A 15,763-nucleotide genomic window follows, 5' to 3' on the forward strand; every position below is an offset into this window, starting at 1 on the left:
GGCGGCACGCGATGCACTGTGGGATGTGGCGGAGGCCGTGGCCCTCCCGCGAGGCGCCCCCTGGCGGACCTCACCCCTCCCCCTGGTTCTACCCTTAACGGTAAAAAAAACAACCCCGCGCCCGACCAGCGTTATCAGACACCTTTTATTGAAACCAATCCGTGACAAAAATTAAAACAATTTGCAAACTACAAACAGCACCAAAAGCCCACCCCTCTCACCGGCACTTTGATCCGACAAGCCCCCGTCAGCACACGGGGCTGCCTGCTCAAAGCCTACTCAGAGTTTACTCACCCCACGCCCAGCTGGCCAGAGCTGTGTCAGAGCCCAGCACGGGCCGTACAGCTACCTCGGGGAGTTACAGTGCCTCAGCCCCCCCCAGATGGAGCCAGGGAAGCTCATCCAGCCACCCAAGCAACAGTCTCCCTGAAACGCTATGGGAGTTTTGCCAGGTAAGGAATGCAAAACAATATAAATAACCTGGCTTTAACGAAGGCCATAATCAGGCACTCAGCTTAATGTCTGCTTCAGGAAACTGCTATATTATCTGCAGTGTCTGCGATGTATCTTTGGTCTCCAAGTAGCGTGGCAAATATGTAAAATACTAGTGCAAAAGTTGGCTGGTTTTCTACAGACCCTTCTGTGAATTATTTTGTCCCAGAATACCCCGACCTGTTCACAAAAGGATCTTCACAGTAAAATTACATTTTTTTCCATTTTTCCTCCTTTCTTTGTTTAAAAGGTATCATTCAGCTTTCCAAACAAATGAACTATTCAGAAACAAAACTGTAACATCAAATTGTTACATAGGCTTGCTTTTTTAATAAAGGAAGTGTTTTCATTCTCTCTCAAATTGCATATATCTGACAACATCTAACACTGAATTATTTTAAAGGCTTGTGTTTTAGAAATGAAGTCTGACAACTTTTAAGCTACCTGGATTTTGGTTTATTTACAACTTAACATTTACTTCCTGAACCTCCAGCTTGAAATCTTGCATGGCAATGGATACGCTGAGGTAGGACTGCAGTGCGGAGACACAGGTTTCAGTAGTGGGAGGGTAACAAAACAGCATTAGGGGAGGCACTGCTCTACCACAGTTACACAGCTCCGACTACTGAAGGTACACGTGATAAGGCAGACCAAATGAACAGACACCTTCAAACAACCTTTTCCTCTATGGTTGCAACTTGGGGTGAGTTTGGAAAAAAGGCAGTGTACTAAGTACGGGTGACACCAACATGCACATCACAGCAGGCTGTCATCCTGGACTTCTGGGTCTGCTGGTTTTAATGGAGGTTCAAGCACCAGATACGACTCTGCAAAGGCCTCTTCAGCCAGTGAGGGAGTTTAGAGAGACTAGGCATGAAGACATTTTGAGTGGAGTGAGCAGGATGGAGTGGATGGATTAATTGTTCAATTGGCAGTGATGGCGTGTGGAGAACATACAACTTCAATCAAATGATAAGGAGTAACAATAGTTGCAGAAAGCTAATGAGAGCTGAGCAGCAGCATAATGACAGTTAACTGGAGAGCAAAGATCCCCGAGAGCAAAGCCAAAGTCGGTACCATAAAATAAATTAAGGTTTTGCGTCTTCCTAGACAGCTCTCAAACTGGGCTGACAAAATGACCCTGGAAGGAGAAATTGTCTCGATAGAGGCCCTTGTTAAACAGGCCTTCAGCACTAACAGCATTCCAGCAAGACCCTCTCGAAAGATCAACTCATTTGGGAAGAAGTTGTTTCTTGCTACCTGAATGGTGGGGAAAAATAAGGCACTAGACAAAAATTAATTGGGATTAAAAAAAACCCAAACCAACCCCAATTTCAGGCAGTCATGGAAGAGATATCCTGGATTTGGGTTTGGGGTTTTTTTAAGTATTGTGATCCTAACTTAATCATCACCATAAGGTGACAGCTTTTTATAGTCAAGTCTTAATCTTCTACTGGCTAGGTTTTCTGACTTTCAACTCTGCTTCCTCCCTAAGAACAGCTGTCAGCATCTGTTGACATCAATACTAAAGAGTTCCACAAGTAATTAATCCCTAGCTTAATGGCAGGGGTTATTAGTTTAAAACAAGAAACGAAGAGAGAAGTAAGACTTGCACATAGCATAACTGCATTTAACCATGCTTTAACCTATCCAACAGAATTTTAATACCTTGAGTGTCAAATGTCAATCCAAGAGATGGTTACATCCCTAATACAAGACAGTGCTAGTGCTGCCATTCTGCTGGGACAACAGGAAAAACACTCATTTTCTCACTCTACAGGTAGTTTTTGTTGGAAAGAAACAGACTGTCACCAGAAGACTGCTACCTAAGGCCCAGGTATGAGCTTCATTACAAATAGGTATCTCCAGGAAATAGAAAACATTTCCAAAGTATATATGGCTGTAAATCTGAGAGTTCTGGGCTAAGGTAGCTTAAGACCAGGATCATTCATCAGTTTGATGTCAAAGTTTATCATCCATCATTCCCCAGGTGCGATCCAGTCTGTCATTGCTAAGGGTGCAGGCTACTGTTAATTTCTCTGAGTCATAAATACTGCAAGCAAGAAAGTACCTACTGCTCTCTTCAGATACTTGTTCCTTGCTATCATGACCAATTCAGGCTGTCAAATTTGTACTACAATGCAGCCTACTTATCATTGTTTCACTTCTCCTCTGCGCACCCAGTTAAAATAACTTACGCTAGTCAAATAAATCCCTTTCTTTTTGGATTTATACTTGTAGCTAAGTAGTTGTTTGGTTATTTCATATTTCAAAGCTTTTCTCAGTCAGTCCCTCCAATTCACCTGTCATTTTGGTGGCTCAAGCTCATTCCTCTGCAGTTCAGCAACCACGTGCAGGTGCTCAAGTGTTCATCCCAAATGCAAGTGCAAAAACTCCTGAATCTTTCTCCAGGAGTGCTCCTGTGCATGCGCATGTGCTTTGCTCTCTCCACCCCCAAGAACAGGCACCCCCAGAACACGATCCATAGCTACCTGACAAAATGGAGTAGAAGGAGGATCAATTCGGTGACCTGCTCCTGGATAACTCAAGAGTTTAAAGTTTTCTTTCCCATGCTGGCGTAGACGCCCGATAACCAGCTCAGCATATAAGGAGCTCTTCCACATACGATCATCTTCCCCTACCACTAAGAGAAAGTGACCTTCTGCTTTTTCAATGGGAATTGTGCAGGGAGAATTAGCAGGATTCATTGGGTCATCCAGAGCTTCAAAAATGTCAAATACGCCAGCGTCAGAAACACTGACCTTATTCATATCAAAACGCAGCCCAGGCAGAGTCATCTCACCATAATGGAGGTCTGCAACTGTGTTTGAACTACATCCAGAGATACAGACAGCAGCCACTACTTCTGGCAGGAAGGTGATCATGGAGAGGGCTAATTCTGCCCCTTTCCCAGTCCCAATCACTCCAACTCCTGGTCCCTTCACCTTGAGATAAGATAGGGGGTGGGGAAGACAGGAAGAAAGGAATAAAGGAGGAATGCATTATAATGGGATTAACCAGTAAATGCCTTTGGAGTTGTGTTATTAAAAAAAAAAAAAAAGGTTAGGTTAGGTTAAATATTGATGTGACCTGTTGGAAAGCTACAGCCTGGACCCAGGCTCCACCCTCTATTTAGTGTCTTATTTTCCAGAGACAACAAGAGCTGTCAAACCCCACAAAATAACAGAGATAGGCACAAGAAGTACCATCTCTTGGATGTCACCTAGTCCCTACTGCATGTTTTGATGCAAGTATCTTCTCTTATCCCAAAAACAGGTAGCAGGAAATTCAAGCACAGTCTATGACTGTGTATGTCTCAGGCAAATAAAGTAACCTCACAAATGACATTTAAAGAATTAGGTAAGTAGTATTTGGCCTTGTCCTTTTCTAGACTGGAAAGTAAAACTGAAAGCAACATCCCAAGTCATCAAATCCATTCCTTTGCTGACTATTGAGTAGTTTTGTATCATCCTCTCTTAAAGATGTTTTTTTTTTTAAAAAAAATGAAAGCAATTAGTTTATCATCACTGCTCCTGTTTGGAGGATATTCCAGCACTTCACTGTTCTAATGATAGGAATCTTCTAGTTTCCAGCATGAATTTATTTATCAGCTTGTGCTGGAAGAAATTCACTCTCCCCAGTCATATGCATAGCCACCTATGCAGGATCTACACTTTTTCCATTATTGGGCCTAAACTTGCACAGCAAAAACTGATACTCAAAAAAAATCACCACCACCACTTGGGCATGACTGCTGAATCCTCTCTTGTCCGAGAGATCTCTTATTACACTCACCTTTGGGTGGCGCCGTAGGAATCTAGCTGCCTCCTCAAAGTACTCGAGATTGAATTCTTTCATGACCTTAGGCAGATCTTCAAAATCAAAATATGGCAGAGAAAGCGCAGCAAAACCACGGGTAGCCAGGAGACTGGATCTGAATTCAATCAAACCTCCTTCATCACCATACATGTCAATCACTCCTGGAAAGGGGCCATCCCCTATATTAAAAAGAGGAGGTACAGGTGACAAGTTATGAAACAGGACACTAAAAACTATCTGGTGAAGAGTGAACAACAAAATATAAAAGGCTTAAGACATTTTCTATTATTACTCATTACTTTTCCATTTGCACGGCAGAGATTAGAGAACCAGTGTTGTATTCCACTTCAGCTATTTCAAACTAAGAATAGGTCCTTACCTTCCTGTAAAAATATGTGAAGAGTTAAACTTTTTTTTTAAAAAAAAAACTGTTCTAAATGTATTTTTCAAAGGTCTTAACCTCCCACCCTCAGAACAATCATACTCTAAATGGGCAATTTTCCCAGAAGGAAGTCATGTCTTAATTAGTAAAGTGCCAGCTCATTACTAATGTGGCAAGAGCACTGAGCCCTGGACTTAAATTCTACAAAACTTATGCAAACTCTGGAATAAGGTGCATTAAGCAAAGCACATGAAAGAGACACCCATTGCTAGATGAAATCAACTGGACTTACTAGCTCTATCTCAACATCAGCACTGTAACACCTGGCAGCAGAACTGCTACTGCAGATGTGAAGAGACAGGGTAAAACTGATACGGGTGCGGTTATACGTGTGTGTCCCACAAAACTACAGAAATAACCAGAACCACAATTTTAAACGAGCATGCTTTTGCAGCCAAGGTTGTGTTGCGATATTACTGTATGCCATGCCAGCAGATCTTGGGTCGAAAGGCTAAGGATACTACCTCTTGGAACTATGAAGATCCCAGACAGGCAATTTCTTTTTTTACTTTTTTTTTTTTTTCCCCTGGCCACCAGATGGCACCACTGATGTACTCGGATCCAGCTCACTACAACTATCTCAGCAGAAAAAGCACCTGCTTGTGCAAGAGCGCATTAACTCTCTGACATTACCTATATGCAATAAAGAAAAGACCTCTGGCATTTCAAGGTGCTTGAGAAAATGAAGTTTTGGACAAGACATGCTAGATGGCAGAAACCTCCTAACTTAAAGCATTAGGAAGTCAGAAAAGGACTGAAACCTACTTTTGTGTTCTTTTTCTTTCTGTTTGAAATTTTACATAGAAGTTCAATATTCTACTTGAGAGAAAGTATGTCTGGATAAGTTTATCATAATGCCATGACCAACCTAACCTTTAGTTAACAACAGTCAGCGTAGATGGCTAGAAAAAGCAGCATTCACTCATTTATCACCCCTACCTGGAAAGCTTTCTAGCAAGAACATCCTCAGAACACAGTCAAGCATGAATGCATTTCTCTCTCATGAAGACAACCTTTACCTTACACAAGGATCCTGGACTGTCTTCCTGAGTGCCCAAGTATACAGTTTCTGCATAGCTCACTAAAAAGCAGGATAAAATGGCCTAGACAACTTTCCTAATGCTTAAAAACAAACAAACCCCATACCTGTAATTCTTATGCCTGAATTGAGAAATCTCTTTCATATTAAAATTACAGCATAAGCTCACTCTCATCTCACTTTTACTAAGAACGGTTGGTTCCCCTTTAAGATTCCTGTCTTAATAACATTAACATTTTTCCATCCCTGGAGCAAAGAATGGTATAGTAGTAATGCTGTAACTGGATTCTCCATCAAGAAGGATGCCAGTATCATTTAAACAATTATTCCAGACTTTTCCACACTATTACACCACTAGACTTTCTAAAGGGAAAAATGCAGTTCCATCTTGCAGATCTCTGGATTCCCACTGAGCTCAGCAGAAATCCAGCTCATCATTGTAAGGCAGGATGTATCAAAACAACCACGTCTCAGTGATAGAAAATCCAGAATGCTGACTAAATATTTGATCCAAAATTCAAAGTTCAATCTCTGTTGTTGGTTTTTTTCTTCAGTGGACTTTGGATCCGTATCTAAATGGATAAAAAGATTATTGGTTTGGAAATCATTCACTGAAAATACTTGAATCTCTAATAACTGTAGTGGTACTTACAAGATTTGCTGAACCAAGGCATCATAAATTAGAGGTAATATGGAGGGCAGTTCTAGTAGCACAGCACTCACGGAAATACAGGAAGTTTAAATCATGGCTCAAATGCCATCATCAGTGTAAGGTTTCATTTTCCAACAGCAGTAGCAGTCCACTGGAATATCACACCTCATAAAGCACAACCATCCCACAAGCAGAACAGGTAGAACTTGCTCAGGAATCTATTTTGCCTTTATACCCCAGAACAACCGAAGTAACTCAACTGTTAACTTTGTTTCGGCTCTGGTGTAACACAGGTGAAATACCAATATTTTCTAGAATTTCTTTCACTGCTCTCCTTACTTGCATGTGTTTCACAGGGAAGAATGCCTTTTTGATTCGGTCCTACTCAGGGTAAAATTCTTGGGAGATGTGGCACAGGCTCACATGATGATGCATATCAGCTTTTTGGAATGTTACAGATTCTGGTAGTCCAGAGCCTCAAACCTACTAAAAACCGTAGACTGAGAGCAGTGACACCATAAACTCTACAACCCCTCTTCTCATTTAGCTTCTGCCTGTCTCACAAGGGACACAACTCCACAACCCCTCCTCTCATTTAGCTTCTGCCTGTGCCTGCCCTGCCGACAAGGGCCAGGCAGTGTGGCCGCGCACAAGCGGGGCCGCGTCCCGGCAAGCCTTTGGGAGCGTCCCCGTAAGATTTTAAGTTATAAAAAAGACCAAAATGAACGGCCACCTGTCTGCAGGGCGGTGTTCAGCTTTCTGGATTTCCCGGGTGATACCCTGCGCACGCTTTCCTTTTAAAAGAGCCTTTGCTTGCTCTGGACAGAGAAGCCGGGGGGTCCCGCCGGCCCCAGGCACTCACCCGGCGGCAGGAAGAGGGAGCCTCGTACGCCTCCCTCCTTCAGGCGGATCCTCCGCACGCCGGGGGCCGTGAACCACCTTTCCACCTCGGCCTTGGCCACCACCGGCCCGGGGAGGGCGCCGGGCAGGCTGTGGCCCTGGTGGACCAGCACCTCTACCTTCAGCGGGGTGCCGGTGCTGCGGGGCACCAGCCGCTGGTACGGCCTCTCCATGCCGGCGGGGGCGAGGCTCCAGAAGAGCCCCATGGGCTCCACGCCGGTGTAGTCCCCGCCGTGCGAGGCGTCCGTGCCCAGGTGCAGCTGTCCGCGGCTGTCCGCCCAGTAGTGCGCGCACGACTGGAAGAGGCAGCCGCGCTCATCGGCCGCCACCGCCCGCAGGGTCACCGGCTGCCCCGGGCCCAGCCCCGCCACCCGCGTCTCCACCCGCTCGTCCGCCAGGCCGGCGGTGGGGGACACGGCCACGCTTACGGCCCGCGGCGGGGCGCGGCACAGGGCCCGCGCCGGGGCCGAGGCGGCGGCCACCGCTCTCCACATGACGGCGGCTAGCGGGCGAGAGGACGGCGCGGCGGCCGCCGCCCCCGCCAGGCAGCCTCAATCGATAGCGGAGCCCCTCCCCGCCCGCCCGGGCGGCGCCTCGCTCCGGCGCCGGCTGCGGGAAAGGGCGCCCGCCCCCGGGGCCGCTCCCGCCTCTGCACCGCCTCCCGCTTCTCCCTCCCGCCCCGCAGCCGTCCCCCAAACCACATGGTAGACATTAACGTGCCACTTTAATCCATTAAAAAATACAGTGAATACAAACCGCATCAACACGCTTATAGAATTTGCAAGGGACCCGAGCAGCAGTTTCACCCACTCAGCTTGGGTTTGTAAGGCACTGGCGTGTTAAAAACGTATTTTCAGACAATAGTGCAAACTCACCAGCGCCCCACGGGCAATATTCAGTGCTTTTTCTTTCAAACTCATAGTTGGGTGCCAACCACGGGTGACAATCCCCAGGCGGGGGGCGAGAGTGGCCCCAACACCCCCCAGAGCGAGCCAGAAACAAGGCCTGGAGGGCTGCAGGGCCTAGCGGGAGAGAGACCAGGCCCGGCCACCGCCTCCCCACAAATATTTGTTGTTTGTTGCCCAAGTTCTGCCTGTTAGTCTGCAAACATCTGAGGGAAACTTCACCCTCCCTCCTGAGCAGGAATGGGAGTCTCCCTCTCAGCCTCCTCCTTTCCATACTTTGTTATCAGTTTGCAGCAACCCCTCTCAGCTCCGACAAACCCGCCGGCATCGCGCTCGGCGGCAAGGCAAAGATGCTTCAAGGAGCTGCCATGCCGGCTTCGCAGCCTCGCTGCTCTTAGCAGTGCTGACAAGCAGGCAGCTGTGGAAGCATTAAGGGCATGTACAGGCAGGGAGAAACTGCCCTCCAACAGGGCACTGGACCCACAGAGGAATATCCAGCCCTGCTAAGGAGACGCCCAGGAGCAGTTCCAGGCATAACTACCAACAGGTCCAATTCTGTTGTTTCTTCATGCTTACAAACTTTCCAAAACATACAGATGTCTCATTTCTATTGCATGTGCCCAGAATGATTTCACATCAGACTACGGGCTGGTTTTGTCTATAAATGGGAGGTGTGTTATCTGAGGATGCAGGCACAGTATTTCACCATATTGGCAAGTGAAATATTAGATACTAGATAGTAAGTGTTAAGACAGATGCATTTCAGTGATGTGGGAGAAGGAGCAATGAAGGAGAGGGAAGTGCACAGGGAGAACAGAAAGATTACTGAAGGCAGGAAGAGAGAGCATCTGCTTTCAGAAAAACTAGTGCACAAAGCTGGATCTGGCAAGGACAATGGCATACAACATGGTTCCTTCAAGAAAGCCGAAGCAAGTTTTCATCCCAGTTCTCAGCTCTGATGAGTTACCTTCCACTTAAATTCACATTCAAAGCAGACCCAGCCTTAACACCACCATTTTTCCACAGCTTGTAATCCCATACTACACAAAACAAGAGGCCAAGACCTCCAACCAAGGTTAGAGGAGGGTGTTAAAAGGAAGCAGCTCTCACGTTCTCACCTACTATCACCCTCCAAGAAACCCAGTAGTTTATTTTATGATGTTCTTTGTTCTCATTTAACCAAACAAACTTGAAACACCAACATCTTCATCTGTAATGTAACCTAACTCACATCACAGTTTACTGGATGTTCCAGGTGGCTTGCCCGTGAGGTGTTTGTGAAAGAAAGCTTGGATCTGCTGCCACGCATCTATCTGTGCCTTGCAGTGTGCCTTGGGCTCCCCTCCCCACACCACAGGCTTCCCAACTAGCACGTGCATTGAGGCTGCACACATTGGGAAAAAGGGGGGTTCAATGTAGTGACCTGCTCCAGGATAACAGACTATCTCAGGCTTTTCCTTCCCATGAGCTTGCAAATGTTTGCTCCCCTCAACTGCAAAGAATTCGCTTTTCCAGTTGCGATCATCCTGGCCAACAATGAACAAGAAGCGACACTCGGCCTTCTCCAAAGGGATAAAGCTTTGGCGGTCAGGCCCTTCAAGAGGGTTGTTCAGTGCGTCGACAATATCAGCAATCCCGGACTCGTTGACCTTGATGCGGTTTGTATTGAAACCAAGGGGTGGAATGGTGATGTCCTTGTAGCGGAGCACTGAGCCAACATTTGCCACCGAGCCATTGATAAGGGCAGTGGCTGTGATGCCCTTTAGGAAGGAGGCCATGGAGACACACAGCTCACCCCCCTTTGAGATTCCAAGTAACCCAATCCCAGGACCTTTAACCTGGAAGGGAGAGAAGATAAACCACAAGCAATGAATCACGACACGTCACTTGTTTAAAATGTTGCCACATTTGCAGCAGTGTCTGTCCTGAATCTGGACCCCAGGTATACACATCTAAGGTCCTGTGTGCAAGGCCCTCATCTGAGGACCCCGGGGCCCTGTTCCATGCTTGATTTATGATCGGTAAGCCCTGCTGAGATTGCAGCATCATCCTAACAAAGCTATAAGGCTCAGTGCTGAAGTGTATGCTTTGGCTGTGCTTGCAAAAAGCATGCAGATGTGCAGCCCCAGATTCACTTTGCTTATAAGGCAGTTCAGGGAAGAAGAAGGAAGGGACAGGGTAAGGCCTCTTCTACAAATGCTTTCTTTCAGTGCAAAATGCTCAAAGTCAGCAATGACTGTGATACCGTCATGACTTATGATAATGTATTTCTTATATTCAACCACTGTCTTTGATTCCCCTATTAAGAAGCTAACATGGGATAGCAGACTTCACATCAGCTGCTCTCCCGTTTCGTTGGTATGCTTGGTTCTAACTGTCAGTGAAAAGGAAGTATTCTGAGTTAGCTTACTCATTAAAACATATCTTAAAAAAAATAACCTATTAAAATAATTTTTCTAAGCAAATTGTACAGTCCTCTGGACTTCATCTAGTAGGTTACCTTCACTTTCTTTTACACAGGCAAATTAACTAGAATAGGAAAGCTAAATGATCTTACAGGGTGCTGAAATCCTCTAAGGATATTGGAAGAAGGTTAGCTAATATCACAACTGATCCAATATCCAAAGACCCTCAGGGGTAAAAAGGCTTTGAGACAGCATCAAAATGTAATACCTTTCATACCTTATCACCAGTGTAATAAGCTCCAAACCCACTGACTTTGAAGCATGGAAATGAAGAAATTAGAAAATATGGCTGAAACTTTGAAACATGTGAAAAATATGGTGAGGGTATTAGTGGAGGTGTTAATAGGAAGCTATGGTACTGCTCTCAGGGGAAAAAAAAAGGGGGGGGGGGGGAAGCAATTTTCAGAGTTTTTTGGGCAGAGAGGTGGCAGCAGCAGTTAGGGTTAGGGCAACTGAAAAGCAACCAAGACCTTTAACAACTACTCATCTTTCTGAAGTTGAGCAAGGTATTTATTTTGAGCTCTCCAGAGAAACCAAGTGTTGCCTTGTGCAATTCCAGTTATTGTCACACACAGCTACTTGGAGGGAGATGCAGAACTGAGCAGGGTTCTCTTCCAAGAGGTGTCGACTTAGAAGGATCCCCGAGTTCACACCTAGCTACTAAAACCCACACATACCAAATACGAACATTTGGAGTGATTTTAACAGCTTATACAACACACAGCAACAAATGTGTACTGGTGGACTCCCTTGAAACCTGGACCAGAGAAGGTTATCATGTGCTGCACGGCTGTAAAGGACATTTAGTTCTGAAGGACATTCTACAGAGCATAAACCTAAAAGCCTCTCTGGAAGTCCAATAAGCCTCCAGACAACTAGTACCCTAGTTATGACACTGGGTTGAATGGAGCTGAAATTACCAGTATGTGACCTATGTGTCACTGTGTCACCTGGCCAGTTCAAAAGGAATAATTGGAATAACCTGCCAGAGAACCATTGTAATAGGAGCTAAAGATATAAAACAAACTAATTACAGCCAACTTGAATGGAGATGCTATTTTAAGTACAGGCACTCTGCCCCATCTGCAGTCTGACAGGACCTGACTAATGAGAGTTCCCTGTAGTGAAAGTGTGTCAATGAACAAACCAACCTGGGTGTGTTGTAACATATAGTTTACAGCTGCTTCAAAATATTCCAGGTGTAATTCTTTCATCTCTTTGGGGAGATCTTCATAGGCGTAGAAAGCCAGAGCCAGCACAGCAAAGCCATGGTTGGCCAACAGACATGCCCTGTATTCAGGGAGTCCTCCTCCAGTTCCATACAAGTCAATAATTCCTGGAAAGGGGCCATTTCCTGCAAGAGACCACATAACAGGACACATTAACCTGCAATTTTTAATTTATATTCCAAATTCATAGGCCTGGGAAAGTGTCTTTTTAAAAAAGAAAAAAAGCATAGAGCAGCAGAGTGGTACTAAGGGTCAAATTACTGTGCCAGGTTTCAGTAAATGGCTACATTGTTTCAAGATTAAACAGGACAGCACCAAATTGCAGGCCTGCTAATGTTTTGGATAGTATTGGGGACAAGCAAAGGGATCCCTTGACAGTCACAACTAGTTCTCTGTATCATGCACATTCACTGCAAAGGTACCAAGCTCTGCTTCAACAAACCCAGGAGGCTTCTCCCCAGTGCACTGCTCAGAAGACCGAAAAAAATCTCACCTTCTGATGGTTTCAGCTTCTCAGTTTCAGTGTAAATGTACTATAGCCATTTATTCTGGGATTAAGAGAAGAAAGTATTTGCAACCAGCCTTGCTAACCTGGTGAGGGAAGCTTTACATTAAATTCATCAGGGGACAGGGACTGAAGTCCCGAGCTGAGAGGGGTTGCTGCAAACTGATAACAAAGTAGGGAAAGGAGGAGGCTGAGAGGGAGACTCCCATCCCTGCTCAGGAGGGAGGGTGAAGTTTCCCTCAGATGTTTGCAGACTAACAGGTAGAACTTGGGCAACAAACAATAACTGGAAATTCACCTCCAGCCACAAGGCCACAACACACCGTCTGGGACGCTGGCTGGGACAGCATGTATGATTTTGGCACTGTCATGGAGGAGTTCCCAGGGACAGACAGGGAAGAAAGGGGAGAGGGGAAAGCACGTGCTACATAGAGGAGCTCCTTGAGTACATAAGGTTCCAGAGACATGCTTGGTGAAAACCTCTGGGTCACAGGGGAAAGGAAAGGTGGGATGTAGTGGTGCTGCAGCTGCTACAGATCACTCAACCACGAAGAGGCAGGAGATGAGGCTTCCTACAGACAAGTAGCAGAAGTCTGTACAGCTGCTGGGAGGACAACACAGCATTTGTCAGGCAATCTGAAAACCTCACAGACCCTCTCAGTGATTATTTTCTGACAAAAAATACCATAAGAGAAAACCTGTCTAATGCTTTACTTCATCTTCTGCTCACAAATGGGGAAGAACTGGCAACAAATGTGGTAGCAAAAGGCAGCCAGGTCTGCAGCAACTATGACGTTACTTAAGTTCAGGATCTGCGGAGAGGCTGGGAAGGGATGCAGCAGGCCTATGACTCAACTTTTGGAGAGCAACCTTCAACATACTCAAAGAGTTACTAGCTGAATTCCCTGGAAAACTGCCAGGTAGAGCACAGGTACCTTGAAGCCTGGCTGATGCCACCTCCCACGGCATTTGGAAACAAAAAGGGTGCTGCCATCAATGCCTTCGTGTCCAACAGTCAATAAAACAAACTCACGTGCGTTTTAGCCCAGGTAACTGTGCTACGCGAGGAGTGTGGCCAGCAGCCCAAAGCTGGTCGGGCTGATCAGGCCACTCCTTGAAGAGGTCCAGCTCCCCCTTGTCCTCAAGGGGAGTCTGGAGGGGGTCTGGCTCCGGCTCTGGGAGCTCCTTTCGCGGGGGAAGGGGACCAGCGCGGCCGGTACTCACCGGGGGGCAGGAAAAGCGTCGCCCGGATCCTCCCTTCTCTCACCGGGACTCTCCGCACCCCGTCCCGCAGGAATGCCCGCTCATGCTGCGCCTGGGCCAGGAGCCGCCCGGGGGGCTCCCGGTGGCCCTCAAACACCTCCAGCTGCAAGAGGAAGGGGCTCTGCACATCCCGCTTCACCAGCCGCCAGAAGGGCGTCTGAGGCTGCAAAGCCCAGAGCAGCCCCATGGGCTCCAGGCCGGAGAAGCTGCCCCCCGGCAGAGCGGGGCAGCGGGCGAGGTCCAGCTCCCCATCGTCCCCCGCCTGGTAGCGGGCGCAGGCCTGGAAGAGCTCGCCCGTCTCGTCCCGCAGGGACGCCCGCAGCGTGACCTGCTGCCGCGGGCCGAGGCCCTGCACGGCGATGGCCAGCGGCTCATCGAAGAGGCTGCGGGCGGCGGGCGAGAGGCGGATGGCGGGGGCCGCGGCGGAGAGGTCGCGGGCAGAGCCCGTCCCGGGGGGCTGCGGGGGGCTGCGGCGCCGCGCGCCTGCGGGCATGGGGCTGGGCCAGGGCGGCTGCTTCTGCCAGGCCTGGGGGCTCGCCCGGCGCAGGGAGCGGGCCGCGACCTGTCCCATGGCTGCCGGGTCGTGTCTGTCCCCGCGAGGGGATGCCGGGGTAGGTCACCGCGGGACCGGGGCCGGGCTCGGGTGGGCGGTCCGGGAGCGCCCGCCGCGGCGGGGAGGGGCGGGACGGCAGGTCCCTCGTCCCGCCCGCCCGCCTGCCCGCCTGCCTGCCTGCCTCCCCCCTGCCTTCCCTCCCCTCCCTCGCTGTGGGGGGCTTCTCCGCCAAAGACTCTGCGATCCGAGACCCGTCCTGGCCCCGGGGAGCCCCTCCCCGCTGCCCCCCCGAGCTCCGCAGGCCCGGGCGGTGGCTGTGGGCGAGGGGACGTGCGGCGCAGGGCGGGCGGAGGTGTTGGCAAGCCACCGAGTCGGGATTCACTGTCAGGACAGGGAAAGGCCTGTCTGCGACTGAGAGACGGGGCAGCGGAGGGGCTCCCGCCCGCCGGCAGCGAGCCTGAGCGGGGCCGCGCTGCTCGGCCAAGGGGCGGAGCGAGCCCCGGCCCCGGCCGAGGCGGGGAGAAGCGAAACTCGCCCCAGCCCGGCATTGCTTCCCGTCTGCTTCCCCCTCTCCCGCCGTGGTTGCCCCAAGGGCTGGGCAAGGCGGGTTAATGTCTCCACCAGCCCTGGCACCTGCACAGCCAGACTAGTGAGCAAGGAGGGTCAGGGTGGTCAGGGATGTGCAAGGGGTGAGGTGGGGTGCTTTCACGGGCTCCCTAGGCAGGTCAGGAAACACCCGGCTCTTCCAGTAATGGATTGTGCAAAGGTTTAAAAAGAAGGCTATTCAGTCCGTCCTATCTAGAGCTGGCTTTTGCTCCAAAGGGAACTGCAAAGGGAGAGCTGCTTCCGCAGGCTCCGTGACTCCTCCTGGGAGATGCAGGTAGAGGTGCCTCTCGCTCAGAGCTCCCTATGTCTGACTTAGTGGTGTGAAACAGGTGGAAACATCTGAGGGAATCCTCAGCATTGTCCTGTTTTGAAATACTAAGTGGTCAGAGGTATTGAGCAGAGTCTCAGCAGTCTTTTGTTCTCCATGGAGATTACCCCATCTCTCCTAAACAGCTGAGGTGCTTTCTCATCTGGCATTTGGGTATGTTGTCTGGTGTCCAGCCCTCAATGCGTGGCAAACTTCTCCTGTTGTTGAGAACAACACTCCTTGACTTGCAGTGCTGGATTTGATCACCACCTTTACCATATGCTGGAGCAGATGCTAAGGGAAAGGGCCCCGAAGGCTTAAGCAACACTCCTCCACGCTTGGTGACCCAAGCGCAGTGGAAGAGTGAAGGTAAGGGAGCTACGTGTCAGTCTCCTCTGGCCTCCACTCCCCATCTAGGCAGCTCTTGCTCCCAAGCTCCTGCAAGTTCCACCCTGGGATGAGAGAGTGGTTAAAATGCAAAGATGCCTGCTTCTAACCAAAGCACAGCAAATTACTCCATGGCTTTCAGATCTCAGTGTCTTTATTACAATTGTCACCCTAATAATGAAGCTGAAAAGGTGCCACA

General features: G+C 48.6%; 2 protein-coding genes across 2 annotated transcripts; both read right to left on the bottom strand.

Moving 5' to 3' along the window:
- Positions 1-126: 126 nt before the first annotated feature.
- Positions 127-7,868, bottom strand: LOC141943166 (acyl-coenzyme A thioesterase 5-like). Its single transcript, XM_074867919.1, has 3 exons — positions 7,307-7,868; positions 4,288-4,490; positions 127-3,437 (listed from the first exon to the last, which is right to left on the bottom strand). The coding sequence occupies exons 1-3, from the start codon at positions 7,836-7,838 to the stop codon at positions 2,862-2,864; spliced, it is 1,311 nt and encodes a 436-aa protein (XP_074724020.1). The 5' UTR covers positions 7,839-7,868; the 3' UTR covers positions 127-2,861.
- Positions 7,869-8,049: 181 nt separating this feature from the next.
- LOC141943167 (acyl-coenzyme A thioesterase 1-like) lies at positions 8,050-14,318 on the bottom strand. The gene is made up of 3 exons (XM_074867921.1): positions 13,673-14,318; positions 11,866-12,068; positions 8,050-10,087 (listed from the first exon to the last, which is right to left on the bottom strand). The coding sequence occupies exons 1-3, from the start codon at positions 14,280-14,282 to the stop codon at positions 9,482-9,484; spliced, it is 1,419 nt and encodes a 472-aa protein (XP_074724022.1). The 5' UTR covers positions 14,283-14,318; the 3' UTR covers positions 8,050-9,481.
- Between the last annotated feature and the right edge of the window lie 1,445 nt (positions 14,319-15,763).

Source organism: Strix uralensis, chromosome 4 (assembly GCF_047716275.1).
Source record: "Strix uralensis isolate ZFMK-TIS-50842 chromosome 4, bStrUra1, whole genome shotgun sequence".
Taxonomy (NCBI): domain Eukaryota; kingdom Metazoa; phylum Chordata; class Aves; order Strigiformes; family Strigidae; genus Strix; species Strix uralensis.